The 15,040-nt window shown below is 50.4% G+C and overlaps 1 protein-coding gene across 1 annotated transcript in view; it reads right to left on the reverse strand.

Moving 5' to 3' along the window:
• DENND1C (DENN domain containing 1C) overlaps positions 1-15,040 on the reverse strand; it is a 54,093-nt gene that overhangs the window by 25,439 nt on the left and 13,614 nt on the right. The window contains exons 3-13 of the mRNA XM_083185388.1: positions 11,299-11,342; positions 10,333-10,382; positions 8,219-8,335; positions 7,854-7,923; positions 7,685-7,765; positions 6,845-6,898; positions 5,389-5,499; positions 4,830-4,930; positions 4,699-4,744; positions 4,504-4,605; positions 1,461-1,586 (exon numbers count right to left, since the gene is read on the reverse strand). Coding sequence (XP_083041514.1) covers positions 1,461-1,586; positions 4,504-4,605; positions 4,699-4,744; positions 4,830-4,930; positions 5,389-5,499; positions 6,845-6,898; positions 7,685-7,765; positions 7,854-7,923; positions 8,219-8,335; positions 10,333-10,382; positions 11,299-11,342 — 902 coding nt within the window. The remainder of the gene's footprint in view (positions 1-1,460; positions 1,587-4,503; positions 4,606-4,698; positions 4,745-4,829; positions 4,931-5,388; positions 5,500-6,844; positions 6,899-7,684; positions 7,766-7,853; positions 7,924-8,218; positions 8,336-10,332; positions 10,383-11,298; positions 11,343-15,040) is intronic.

Here is a 15,040-nt window from a genome sequence, read left to right on the forward strand (position 1 = left end):
TGGGCCCCTTAGCAGCTGCGCCCCCTGCACCTATGGTAGCTACACCCCTGTATATAACACATGTAACTGTGACAGGGAAGGTGGCCCCTCTCAGCTCTGGGCCCCATAGCAGCTGCACTCCCTGCACCTATGGTAGCTACACCCCTGTATATAACACATGTAACTGTGACAGGGAAGGTGGCCCCTCTCAGCTCTGGGCCCCATAGCAGCTGCACCCCTGCACCTATGGTAGCTACACCCTGTATATAACATATGTAACTGTGACAGGGAAGGTGGCCCCTCTCAGTTCTGGGCTCCTTAGCAGCTGCACCCCCTGCACCTATGGTAGCTACACCCCTGTATATAACACATGTAACTGTGACAGGGAAGGTGGCCCCTCTCAGCTCTGGGCCCCATAGCAGCTGCACTCCCTGCACCTATGGTAGCTGCACCCTGTATATAACACATGTAACTGTGACAGGGAAGGTGGCCCCTCTCAGCTCTGGGCCCCATAGCAGCTGCACTCCCTGCACCTATGGTAGCTACACCCCTGTATATAACACATGTAACTGTGACAGGGAAGGTGGCTTCTCTCAGCTCTGGGCCCCATAGCAGCTGCACCCCCTGCACCTATGGTAGCTACACCTCTGTATATAACACATGTAACTGTGACAGGGAAGGTGGCCCCTCTCAGCTCTGGGCCCCATAGCAGCTGCACCCCCCTGCACCTATGGTAGCTACACCCCTGTATATAACACATGTAACTGTGACAGGGAAGGTGGCCCCTCTCAGCTCTGGGCCCCATAGCAGCTGCACCCCCCTGCACCTATGGTAGCTACACCCTGTATATAACACATGTAACTGTGACAGGGAAGTTGGCCCCTCTGGGCCCAATAGCAGCTGCACTCCCTGGACCTATGGTAGCTACACCCCTGTATATAACATGTAACTGTGACAGGGAAGGTGGCCCCTCTCAGCTCTGGGCCCCTTAGCAGCTGCACCCCCTGCACCTATGGTAGCTACACCCTGTATATAACACATGTAACTGTGACAGGGAAGGTGGCCCCTCTCAGCTCTGGGCCCCTTAGCAGCTGCACCCCCTGCACCTATGGTAGCTACACCCCTGTATATAACACATGTAACTGACAGGGAAGGTGGGACAGTAAGAAGAGTGTCACTGAAATAGGATAAATAACATCTCTGTTGTTAAATCTGATGCTGATGTACAGTATGTTTCCTGTATAGCACTAGAGGGAACTGCACTGCTCATGGCCAAACAGAGGCCAAAATGAAATGGTATCCATGTACTGCAATGGATGACTGCCCCCTGGTGGTCACATGGTAATTGGTAGGCACATTGGCTAGACATTTGCCTATAATAATCTCACAGACAGGTGAGTGCCCTTATCAGAACGCAGCAGCCAGACGTAACGCATCACTTAAAGATATCTCGCCTGGAAAGCTGAATTACTCCCACATACCGGGGTACAGATGAGGGCATCTCTGTAGCTTCCAAACAGCAGAGCCTGCGCACCGAGGAAGGCATAGGACACCCTGTCGCCCATGAATGCTGACTGTTTTGTCAGACGCAGCCTCAGCAGGGAGACCTGGGGAGAAGGAGGAGGATGGCTGCATGTCAGTACAGAGGGACATTGTATCATGGTGTAACATGGAGACACTGTATACATCTGGTACACTACGCGATGCACCTATAGATCTGGGTGATAGCTAACATGACCCCTTTTACTGGGTACACAATGCTTAGCTACTGGAATTCCCACTTAATTTATGTTTGCAGTCACATGCATAAGACATCCAGGGCTGCCATCATGGAGGGGACTGCAAGTACTACAGTGCCTAGCCTGGCCACTCTGACAGAGACAGACGACCCTGTTCCTACCACAGGAAATGATGGAGTGCAGGGCTGGAGAGACAGAAGGGGGCTGGAAAGGACAGGGTGCAGGGCTGGAAAGACAGAAGGAGGGCGAAAATGATGGAGTGCAGGGCTGGAGAGACAGAAGGGGGCTGAAAATGATGGAGTGCAGGGCTGGAGAGACAGAAGGGGCTGGAAACAATGGAGTAGAGGGATGGACACACAGAAGGGGGCTGGAGACAAAGGAGTGGAGGGATGGAGACACAGAAGGGGGCTGGAGACAAAGGAGTGCAGGGCTGGAGAGACAGAAGGGGTCTGGAAATGATGGAGTGCAGGGTTGGAGAGACAGAAGGGGGCTGGAAACAAAGGAGTGCAGGGCTGGAGAGACAGAAAGGGGCTGGAAACAATGGAGTGGAGGGATGGGGAGACAGAAGGGGCTGGAAACAATGGAGTACAGGGCTGGAGAGACAGGAGGGGCTGGAAACAATGGAGTGCAGGGCTGGAGAGACAGAAGGGGGTGGAAACAAAGGAGTGGAGGGATGGGGAGACAGAAGGGGGCTGGAAACAATGGAGTGCAGGGCTGGAGAGACAGAAGGGGGTGGAAACAAAGGAGTGGAGGGATGGGGAGACAGAAGGGGGCTGGAAACAATGGAGTGCAGGGCTGGAGAGACAGAAGAGTCTGGAAATGATGGAGTTCAGGGATGGAGAGACAGAAGGGGGCTGGAAATGATGGAGTACAGGGCTGGAGAGACAGAAGTGGGATGGAAATGATGGAGTGCAGGGATGGAGAGACAGAAGGGGCTGACGGGCTGCACAGCAAGGTTCCAAAATGAGAGATAAGGTAGAGGGGGCCCTGTCTATTTTGTCAGTCCCAGGCCCCACTATTTCTGATGGCAGCCTTCTCTACAATTAATAAGTTCAACGCAGGTGACAGTAATGGTTCAAGAGAAGACATGGGGCAGAGCATTTTGCACCTGGTGGAAGGGGTCACGTTGGAGGTCTGTGTAAGACATCTAGGCATAAGGCTGCAATCTCATGTATATATACTGTATATATATCTCTTATATATTTAGCCAGATCTGTCACTCATCCCCTGTGTGTATAACGTTCCTGCCCAGTGGGATACACAAACCCCCCCCCCCCCTAGGGAAAAGACCAGTGCCACCACCCCCTTGACATCACCTCCCCCCGCCCAGCCAGGGCTACAGTACACGCCCACCATCCACCTGGTGTAGGTGAGCGGCACCACCCCCCGACCCCCCCTCCAGCGATTCGCGCCCCCCCCCCGCCCGTGATTCACGGCACCCCCTGAGCCCCCTCCCACGATTCGTGGCCCCCCGCGACCCCCCCTCCCGAGATTCACTCCCCCCGCAATTCACGGCACCCCCCTCCCGCGCTTCGCGGCCCCCGCGACCCCCCTCCCGCGATTCACGCCCCCCCCTCCAGCGATTTGCGGACCCCCGTGCCCCCCTCCATTAATTTGCAGACCCCCCTGACCCCCTTCTAGCAATTCCCACACCCCAACAGTGGACTCCCGCGACCCCGCTCCCGCATTTCACGTACCCCCGTGAGAATGGGGGATCCTGTACCGCCACAAGCAGGTGGGAAATCCTCCCTGGCTGTCGCGCTGCAGGTTCCCCCACTGCCAGAAGTGTCCCCACGGTCCTCTGCACCAGCGCTACAACTTTTATCAATGTCTTGCCCACATACCACTATTATACAGCTTCCTGCTCTCGTGCACCCTCACTCCCTCCCAGTGAGACGCACACCCACTGCTAGGAGCTGCATACTGTCCCCCACCCTCCTCCAGTTCTAAGGATGCCCATCGACCATCAATGATTTCAAATCATCGATGGTTAATGGCCAATGTTGAATACTTTTGCCATCAATGTGGGAGGACCAGATGCTTTCCCTACATTGATGGCAAAAAAGAACTGATCAAGTTTCAAATTTTTTTATGGTGTCGGTACATGGAGCACAGCTCCGCCCCCCCCACACCCGGAAGTCCCGCCACCGAGTTCTGATTGACCCACGGCCTATTCAGTCAGATATAATGGATGACCATCGATAGCTACAACAATCGATGGTTATCCAAGTAATATTTTACTACTATCGATGGCAGGGTGCACAATCGCCATCAATGCCAACCATCGATGACGTCTGCACCAATGCCCATCCCTACTCCGCAACAGCCAAAAACCTTTACTACCCCTCATGCCCACACCTCTATCACTGCCCTGCCTCCTGTTCTCCTGCCCCGTAACTTCCGCCAGTGGGGACCCGCTCACCCTGTGTTGCCCACATTCCCCTATCATGCTTTACCACCCAACCTCCTGCTCTCATGCACCCTAACTCCCACCCAGTAGGAGGAGACACTGACTCAGGGGCACCGTCCTGTACTCCTGTGCTGCCACACTGGACCCTCACCCTCAGAAGCTGCACAGTATCTCCCACCCTCCTCTTTAGTCCCCCTTATGCCCACACACCCCTATCACTACCCAGCCTCCTGTTTTCCTGTGTCGTGACCTCCGCCAGTGGGGAGCCGCTGACTCAAAAACACCCTACTATACTATTGCACACACACCTAAACAACACGCACCTCACTGTACCCTCCACACTACTGTTATAGTGGGGGTTCTGATCCTTCTTACCACATGTGGGGGGAGAGTATCCAGGTCTTCATACGGAGTCTCCAGGTTGTTTGTGTCCATATTGAATATCACAGCGTCTTCCAGAGCGCCGGTGCGGACATGCTGCAGAAGAGACACAGGTCAGAGAAGTCAGGCCTGGATGTGAGGTGTAGGCCCGGCGGCAGCACCAGGCGCTACAGTATATAATACACTGACCTCCATCAGACTGCTGTGCACCCCGATCAGGTAAGGCATGGGAGCGCTGAGGAAGAAAGGATAACCTGCGGTCAGGGTAAGACTAGGGGGACAGGGGCCCAAACTGACACAGGGCCACCTGACTGACTGACCTGCAGTAATCCAGCAGATGAGGTGGTAGTGTTGGTATGTAGATATGTTGCCAGTACATGGGATACAGGAGGGCAGCAGAGGCGTGGACACAGGCTGTCAGCTGCATGAGAGACACGAGACATATATGTTAGTATCTATTGGGAGACGTCATTTCATTAAACATACAAGATACATGATAGCTAGGAGACAGATAAAGTACCAACCAATCAGCTCATAACTGTCATTTCTCAAACACGGCCTGCGACATGGCAGGTAGAAGCTGATTGGTCTATACTTTATCTCGCCAGTAGGCTGCTCTCTTTTCCTTGCATGGACTAAGATGTAAACTGCAAAGTAATGTTGTTAGGACAATCTCTATCCTATATAATAAAAGGCTAACACTGCTCCTCGCCTCTATGGGGGGAATTCATGTGTCTTGTTTGTCTTGATTATAACATGACAATGTGATTTCAGTAACTTCCAGTGTTATCGTTACTAGAGAGGTAACTGGTGAAGGTGGCAGAGCTGCCATCAGGGGCACTATGCCGCCAGTGAGGACGGCAGGGGTGTAACACTTACCGTGCTGAGTTTGCTGGAGGTAATGAGGATCCTCCTCTCACACAACAAGCTGGCGTATAACTGCAACATGGTGTCCACTTGGGCCGCCACGAGGAACTCTGTGAGATTTCTCTGAGATTACACAAGATGTGACAAGAAGTTACAGAAGTGAAATATGAGACAGCATGGAGAGGAATGGAGACATTGAATATATCAGATAGGACAGTAGTGTTCAACCATTTCCAGCTGGGACCCCAAGTGTCAGTGCACCATTGTTCTGTAACTCCAAGTGTCAGTGTTCCATTGTTCTGTGACCCCAAGTGTCAGTGCACCATTGTTCTGTAACTCCAAGTGTCAGTGCACCATTATCCTGTGACCCCAAGTGTCAGTGCACCATTGTCCTGTGACCCCAAGTGTCAGTGCACCATTGTCCTGTGACCCCAAGTGTCAGTGCGCCATTGTCCTGTGACCCCAAGCAGCAGTGCCCCATTATGCTGTGACCCTAAGTGTCAGTGCACCATTGTTCTGTGACCCCAAGTGTCAGTACACCATTGTTCTGTGACCCCAAGTGTCAGTGCACCATTGTTCTGTAACTCCAAGTGTCAGTGTTCCATTGTTCTGTGACCCCAAGTGTCAGTGCACCATTGTCCTGTGACCCCAAGTGTCAGTGCACCATTGTCCTGTGACCCCAAGTGTCAATGCGCCATTGTCCTGTGACCCCAAGCAGCAGTGCGCCATTATGCTGTGACCCTAAGTGTCAGTGCACCATTGTTCTGTGACCCCAAGTGTCAGTACACCATTGTTCTGTGACCCCAAGTGTCAGTGCACCATTGCCCTGTGACCCCAAGGGGGAAATTTACTAAGATGTGTATTTTACTTCACACGTGATGTTGCTATGGGTAACCAATCAGAAGCTACTTCTTATTTCTTTAGCACCCTCTAGAAGATAGTAGTCAGGATCAGATTGGTTATCACATGTGAAGTACAATACACATCTTAGTAAATTTCCCCCCAAGTGTCCATACGTAATTGTCCTGTGACCCCAAGTGTCAGTGCACCACTGTTCTGTGACCCCCAAGTGTCAGTGTACCATTGTCCTGTGACTCCAAGTGTCAGTGTACCACTGTCCTGTGACTCCAAGTGTCAGTGCGTCATTGTTGTGTGACCCAAAGTGTCAGTGCACCATTATCCTGTGACCCCCAAGTGACAGTGCAACATTGAACTATGACCCCAGTTGTAAATATACTACGGCTCTAGGACCCCAAGTGTGATCAAGATACAGCTTTGACCCTAACAGGTGATTGCCAAAGAACGGTTTGCACGTCTAACCATAAAATACTAAAAATAAAATCAGGTTCTGGGATAACACTTGGTTCCTGACCTACAGATGTCACACCATGAGACAGACCACAGGGAATAAGTAGCACATGTACAGGAAGGTGCCACCCATCTGGGCAGCGGTAGAGGAGCAACTCACGTTTTCAGGAATTGATGGAAGTTTTTCAGGATCTGGAGCAATGAAATAAGGAACCTGTGGATAAAGAAAAACATGAACAGTATAACACCCCGCTATCCCAAACACCATGCAATACCATACAATGCACACTAAGCTGCTACACTTCATAAGAGACTAAAGGTCCATCTAAAGGTCCATACACACTGGGCGACTATGCCCAGTGTGTATGGACAGCGATGATGAGAATCATCGCTGTGGGGAAAACCGCTCAGTGCATACACACTGAGCGGCTTTCCCCCCTGCCCGGTGCCAACGGAGGGGGGGGGGACGGCTTTGCATAGCGCAGCACTATGCAAAGCTGTCTTCAAAGCCGCTCATCTGCTCATATTACCAGCAGGTGAGCGGCTTTCCCGGCAATGATGCGGGAGCCCGCAGCAGTGCTCACCGCTCATCGCCGGGGCATACACACTGGGAGGCCTTGAGCTGAAAGCCGCTCAAACCTGCTGTTTTGAGCGGCTTTCAACTCAATCGCCCAGCGAGTATGAGCCTTAAGGGAGAGATTTACCAAGCCTTGGAGAGGAATGACGTACCAACCAATCAGCTTCTAACGGTCATTTTACAGGTTGCGCTGAAAAATGTCAGGAGATGATTGGCTGGTACTTTATCTCTCTCTCCACTTTATCCCTTTTCAGTGCTTGATACATCTACCCTGAATGAGGCATCCTCAGTTACAGAGCCTGCACTGTGTGATATACAGTCAGTCAGACATGTAGAAAAAGGCTATTTCTCTCTATATTATGTACGATATGCATTGGTTCCTGCCCTGTCAGAGTTCCTGTTGGATGATATCAGAAGACGCACCATCTCCAGGTCCAGAACCTTGGTCACCTCCGGTACCGGGTGGTTGTAGAGGGACTGCAGGCTGTCAGTTACCTCACTGACCTGCCAGGGCGGGAGAGGGGAAGGTGTGAGGAGATGGAGACAACATGCAGTGGACATGGGTGTAACAGAAGAAGAGGAGATACCTCACCTGGTCCTTCACTAAACACTCTGCAAAATTGTTGAGGAGCTTATAGAAAAATTCAAACCAGGGCAGACAGCTGAAAACAAGAGAGAGCCATTAGCAATGTACAGAACAGCGCTGTCTGTCACGTCCAATCTCATCGCACCATGTCCCACACATCAGGGCCACCCTCTCATCCCAGTCATGGCCTGCACACAGATTTAAATGTCATATAATGTAAGTTCCATGACTGTCAGTCATATTCCAAACCCTGTTATATTTTGTATCATATTCTCAATGGCTACTCTGCTTTATAGTTTACTATATTTGTTATGCCCCCCCCCCTTCCTCAAATAGACGGCGATGTCAGTACGGATTAATAGCGCACCCACCTCAGGATACAGGTGCAGATTTTGGCCTGTACAGACAGGCGGCAAAACCCGAATCGCTGGTAGCCCTGGAGGTCGGTCAGAGTAAAGCTGAAGTGCTGGACTGACGAGTTCTGCCATCTGGACCATAGGATTGAGTGAGTGATTAATGAAGAAAGAAAGAGAAAAAAGAAAGAAAGAGAAAAAAAAGAAAGAAAAAAACAAAAAATAAAGTAAAAAGAAAGAAAGCAAATAGAAAGAGAAAAAGAGAAAAGAAGAAAAAAAACGAAAAAGAAAGATAGACAGATGGAGGAAAATAATGGGGAGAGCAGAGTGGGTGGATGGGGGTGAGGAAAGGAGGAGAAGACTGAGGAGAGAGATAGAGAGAGAGAGAAGAGAGGTGAGATACAGAAGAAGAGAGGAGAAAGAGAAGAGGGTGAGAAGATAACAGAGAATGGAAAGAGAAGGACAGTAGAGTAGAGATAGAGAGAGGGTGAGACCATACCAAACGTGGTCCTCAAGGCACCCCAAAGGTCAAGGTTTGGAGGATAACCAAGCTTGGGTACAGGTGTCTTAATTAGTACCTACAACATCTGTATTTAGTCATGGATTTCTATGAAACCTTGGCGGTTAGGGAGCCTTGAGGATCACATTTAAGAGGAGACATGCTTAACATGTACAAATATTTATCAGGGGGCAATATAATGAACTACCGGCACCCTTTTACTTTGAGGTCAGTGACTAGGACATGTGGGCATGCGCTCAGACTGGAGGATAGAAGATTTTGAACCCTCAGAAGGAAAGGCTTTATTATGGTCAGTAAGTATGGATCTCTCTGCCAGAAGAGGTAGTGTTGACAGACCCAATGAATACATTTAAAATAGGGTTGATCAAGCTTTTATTGGAAAAAAAAAACGATACAGGGATATAACCCATAATCAGTATTTAGCCCAAAGGTAAAATTATTCAAGTAGGGATATCACATCTAGAGTTTACCCTCTAATGGGTCATGTAAAGATTGGACTTGCGGAACAAACTTTTTTTTCAATATCAACTACTATGTTACTATTGCCCCTTTCAGACCGCACATATTTACCGTTTTATTGCTGTTTTTTTACCGTTTCAAAACGGTAATGTGTGCGTTCTGAAAGGTGCTGAGTGATGTTACCGTTTCCAAAAAAACGTTTTTTGGAAATGGTAAATATGGAGGGTCCTACCCGTTTTAGACCCGTTTATTTGGTGCCTAGAACGGGTCTGAAATGGTATCCCCCCCTCCAGCGCAGGGAAGGGAATGGTCGCGCTGGGGGCAGGGGGTCCCTGCAACTCCAGGGCACTGTGTCCTGCCCTGCCCTGGGTGAGAGCGGGGGCTGCTGCACTGCGCCGAGGAGGTGAGCGGCTCTGGCTGAGGTGCGGGCTGCTGTCTGCCCTATCTCACCAGTTCCAGAGTGGGGCAGCAGCCGAGTGCGAGCAGCGGAGTGCGGGCAGCAGGAGCACGATGTGGATGTCCCGTTGCCTCTGCGGTGGGGTGGTGGTGGAAGAGACGGTGCTGAGAGACAGTCCGACATTGGCAGCAGCGCAGGGTGTGCTGATGATGAGAGGGACGGAGAGCAGCCAGCGGTACAGCTGATGGAGAGCGGGCAGGGGGGCGCATGGTGAGGTGATGCCCCCCATCACCTCACCATGCGCCCCCCCTGCCCGCTCTCCATCAGCTGCACCGCTGGCTGCCTGCTCTCTGTCCCTCTCATCATCAGCACACCCTGCGCTGCTGCTGCCTGTGTCTCAGCGCCGTCTCTCCGAGCATAGTAGGTGTGTGTGTGTGTGTGTGGGGGGGCTGTACCGCTTTTCACTATAGCTTTCACACCGCAAACCTGCTTTAGACCAGGTATTTACATGCAGTGTGAAAGGGGTTAAATTTGTTCTGACCCGTTTCAAAAAACGTTTTAAATACCCGGTCTGAGCAGGTTTTGCGGTGTGAAAGCAGCATATGTTATGTTTGTGAACCTCTGGACTATAGACTGGTGGGGTTAGGGTAGAAGGGGATTAGGGAGAAGTACAGGAGAATCAGGTGATGTAGAAGATGCTCGGGAACAAGGTGAGGAACACAGGAGGCTCAGTGAGAGTGACACAATGGTTTTTACCTTTGTACATGAAAGGGAAAGCAGAACTTTGTGAGCGTTGTTACAGAGTCCTAGGACAGAATCAGAGGCATCAGTGTGGAGGACATTTATACAGTGCATATTATATAACGTACTAATACATAGGCTCTGTGTGCAGTATGAACTGAAGTGACTCCTATGTGGTCCTGTTGCAGATTGTATACGGCTAATCGTCAACAAGCAGTAACTAATGGCGAGTGTCAGTTGTAGGACTGTACTCGCTACTGTGTAGTGTGACAGGGACAGCATAGTTCCACATGAAGTGACTGTGGAACAACAGGATTAGGACTGAGAGCAGCAGCTGGACTGATTAGGTCCAGTCCAGGTTTTCCTAAAAAACCTGCTGGAATCATGGTTTGGCTAATTAACGTCACCTGTGGTATCCTGTTAAAAGTCTGTTCAGAGCAGAGGGTCAGGGTTCCCAATGTCAGTTAGTGGCTGGGCAATAGGCTTAGGGTGTGGGGACTACGCTAGGAACCCTGGCGTGCTGTACCCACGTCTGTATATTGTCTGCTGAAAAACCTGCAATGCTGTGAACTGTGAGTTGCCAAACGGTCAACATGCCACAAATAAAATAAACCAAGACCAGCTCATAGGGTATCATATACACCAGGGGTGAGGAACCTTCTTTGTGCCATGGGCTGTTTGCACGGGGAAAAAATCCTTCTGGGGCCATGTGTAAAAATGTCACTTACTAATTATCCTACTGCAGCCGTCCCACACTCCGACGGCTGCCACTGAATGGAGCTCACAGTCTCCAACTGCTGCAGATTAAGAGGAATCTCGCGAGAACTACCGACTTATCGCGTGAACTCCTCTGTACTTGACTCCCGGCAAGGCCTCCGGGCAGGTGGCAGGGAGGGCCACTCAGACCCGCTACGGGGGGGGCGTTTACGGCCCGCGGGCGGGAGGTTCCCCACCCCTGATATACAAAATGCATCTTCTCACCTGGTCATCAAAATGCTCGGGGAATTGTCTTTTTAGCACTGGATCTGAAAAATAAAATAACCATAGTGAAAGGATTACAGTCAGAGGGCTGATAGGACTGAGAATAGAGGTGTGGGCTCCTGATAACACTGATACACAACCTATGGAATGGCAGTTAGGGGCTGATTGGTTGGTACTTTATCTCTGCCCACTTTAACTCTTTCCAATTATTAGTAAACAGATCCCTTAGTCAGGCATGTCCAAACTGTGGCCCTCCAGCTGTTGTGAAACTACACATCCCAGCATGCCGTGCCATAGTTTTAGCATTCCCTAATAGCAAAACTGTGGCAATGCATGATGGGACTTGTAGTTTCACAATGCTGGAGGGCCATAGTTTGGTCATTCCTGCCTTAGGTGATCCACACTTCGAGGATGACCGCCTAGTGGTCTGTATCAGGTGAAACGGGATGGGATGTGCCTACTAGGAGCCAATCTGAGGCAGATGTGCCCTGGGGGAGCCCAGGTGTGATAGGGGGAGCACCAGCAGGAGCGCTGAGATACAGGGAGGCCATTGTGGGCAATAGCCTGGTGCTGCAGCTGTTTGTATGTCAAGGCCTATATATCAAGCTCGCATTTTTAGGCATCGAGGCTAATGGGTAAATATACAGTAGGTCCATTTATATATTTGCAGTTATACAGTCATGCCATAATAAAAGCTCTGGTACTTGTTTTCTAGCACGGCGCCCATGATATTCACTCGTATGGCATTGTATGCATTGTATCGCATCGCATGCCATATGCCCGCATGCGATGCGATGCGATTAAAAATTGTATAAGCACGCCAATGGCTTTTTTCAATGTTAAATGTCCCCCCTATACGATTTTAAATTGTATAAGCACCCTAATGGGTGCTTACAATGTTTAATGCACCCCCACGCCACCCCCCACTATCAACGCCAACCCGAAGCGTGGCGAGCCCGTGAGGGGCGGTGGTACGCGTCCTCCGACCTTTTCATACCTCCACTATCCACGTCGGCGTGGAGTTGATTTTATATAGTGTGGTGAGTGCAGCGAGCCACCGAGCCCGAAGCGTGGGGAGCGCAGCGTGCCCCACGAGGGGACGCGTATTACTTCACATGTATTCCGCGTCCGCTCACGGGGCTCGCTGCGCTTGCCACACTATCTGAAATCAACTCCACGCCGATGTGGATAGTGGGGGTATGAAAAGGTCGGAGGATGCGTACCACCGCCCCTCACGGGCTCGCCACGCTTTGGGTTGGCGTTGATAGTGGGGGTGCCGTGGGGGTGCTTTTAACATTGTAAGCACCCATTACGGTGCCTATACAATTAATAATCTTATAGGGGGCCCATTTAACATTGAAAGCACCCATTAGGGTGCTTATACAATTTAAAATTGTATACCATCGCATTGTATGCCATTGTATGGCATATACAATGGTACACAATTTTAAAATTGTATGACATCGGGTGCGATCGCGTCGCATCGCATACCATTGTAAGGCTTATGGTATACGATGCGATGGGCGCCGTGCTAAGAAACAAGTACCAAAGCTGCTTTATAAAAAGCACATTCAGTGTGGTTTGAAGGTGCCATTGTAGGTGCCACCTCAGGCAGCAGCAGAATGACTCGTCACACATCTTGCAGAGGAGATTCATCATGGAAGACCGTAGCGTAGCCAGGGGCTAAAGCAAGCTGACACCCATGCTCAGAGATTGAGCAGTGCAGGCCCACTGGAGGTGGAGAGCAGACGCTGACACATGCAGACAATACGGGAAGGAGAGTGTGGCAGTACTCCTGCCGGTTAGTGCTTCCTCTTCCCTGGGCTAACCACAGACCCTCTCACATTACATGCTGACATCACACTCACAAAGCAAATGGCAACACATGATGCGGCCTCCAGTGCCCTCCAGGCATACAAGTGCCACCGTTTAGCTTTCACCCTACAATTCAAAGCGGCAATAATATTGAACACAGAACAGGTGCGTTTTGCAGTAGTAGTAGTTTATATAGTAGTGTTACTGTTTTAAATAATGGTAGATCGCTGGCTGTCGTCAAGTTAAGTGACAGACGCCGGGCGTTTGGGGATGGCACACCATCGTTTTCTGGGAGTCCCCCGAAAAATGCAGGCTTTGACCCTGCCAATAGGGGGAAGGGTCAATGACGTAATCAGCAGCCTTTTTCTCCCCGCGTCCACCGCAGCCCTGAGTAAGTGCAGCCCAGCGATCAGGTCTGAATCAGGCACTAGAAATCCTTTCATCGCACTCACTCTGTCCTTGATGCAAGCGGTCACTCGCTACCTGCGAAACGCACGTGGTTGTGCAATGAGCTCTGCCTAATGGATTCCACCCGGAGCTATCCAATTAGCCCAGAAAAGCTGGTGCTTGTGCAAAATGCATTTACTTGATGTCGCAAGTAGCAGACACAGCACCATCTAGTGACTGCACAGAGTTACATACAGTCACATCAGTTAGGGATGGCCATGGAATTGTTCACCATCGATGGCCCCATCAGTATTTTGTATCAATGACAGGAAACCATTGTAAGAAAACGATCAATGCTGTACAGTACTGAAGCATCAGTGAGCACACAAGGGTACCGGATGGGGTCCTGACAGTCGGGATTCTGACTGTCAAAACACAGACAGCCGGGTTCCCGACGGCCACCGGCTATTTTCCCTCGAGTGGGTCTACCATATATGGACAGATTGTGAAAAGAGATTGTGAACGTGGTACCTAGAAGCGTGGGTGTGCACTGCTACATCTGAGAGGAATCTTTTAAAATGACTTATATCCAAATGTAGATGAGCCCCAAAGCAGTTAGTAAGAGCTACTATACTTGGTAAAGTGCTGGGAAATGGTGCTGTTTATTCAATGTAAATGTATCTATCTCTCATTCCTTTTTTCCCCAAAAATGTAACAGTATAATGTGGGCTAGGTGAAATGTGGGAGATTGCTAGACTAATGAGGGAGAGAGGGAGATTGCTGCTATTTCAGGGAGTCTCCTGCAGAATGCAGGAGGGGAGGTAACTATGCCTTAGTCACACCCCCTTCCATGCATATTATATATCAGGGTTGCCGACTTTGAAAAAATCCTCTCCGGGAGAAGCCCGGAGAGGAATCTTGCGTTACTCGTTTTGGGGGTGGGGCTTAACTGTGACGTCATTAAGCCCCGCCCCATTACAAGAAATAGGTGAAATAACAGTTATCCATGGAGGGGGCGGGGCTAAAACGTCACGATTGTGCCGTTTTAGCTCCGCCCCCTCCCGAGACCCGCGGATTGCGGCATATAAATGCCGCGATCGGGGGGCTCAGTGGGGGTTCCCCTGATTCCAGGAGGGTTGCCCACCCTTCCGGGGGCCGGGAGGAAGGACCCGATTTTCGGGAGACTCCCGCAAATTCCGGGAGGGTCGGCAACCCTGTTATATATACTGTATATATTGTCTTTCTCTGTCTCCCAGCAGAACCATCCTTTGAGGTGAGATGAACTCGATTCAATGCCCAGAAAAGCATTCAGGGGTAGATTTATTAAGCTCGGTGAAGTGATAAACTGTCTGTTTTTTTTCACCAACCAATCAACTCTTACCTGTGAAGCTACAGGATTGGTTTGAAAAATGACAGGTAAGAGCTGATTGGCCGGTGTTAAAAACTCAAACAGTTTATCACTTTACCGAGCTTAATAAATCTACCCCTCAGAACAGTATGGAAATAAACCTACAAGTCCTTCTGGCTGGCACTTTTTAAA

The sequence above is a fragment of the Crinia signifera genome, chromosome 4, assembly GCF_055691185.1.
Source record: "Crinia signifera chromosome 4, ASM5569118v1, whole genome shotgun sequence".
In the NCBI taxonomy this organism is placed as follows: domain Eukaryota; kingdom Metazoa; phylum Chordata; class Amphibia; order Anura; family Myobatrachidae; genus Crinia; species Crinia signifera.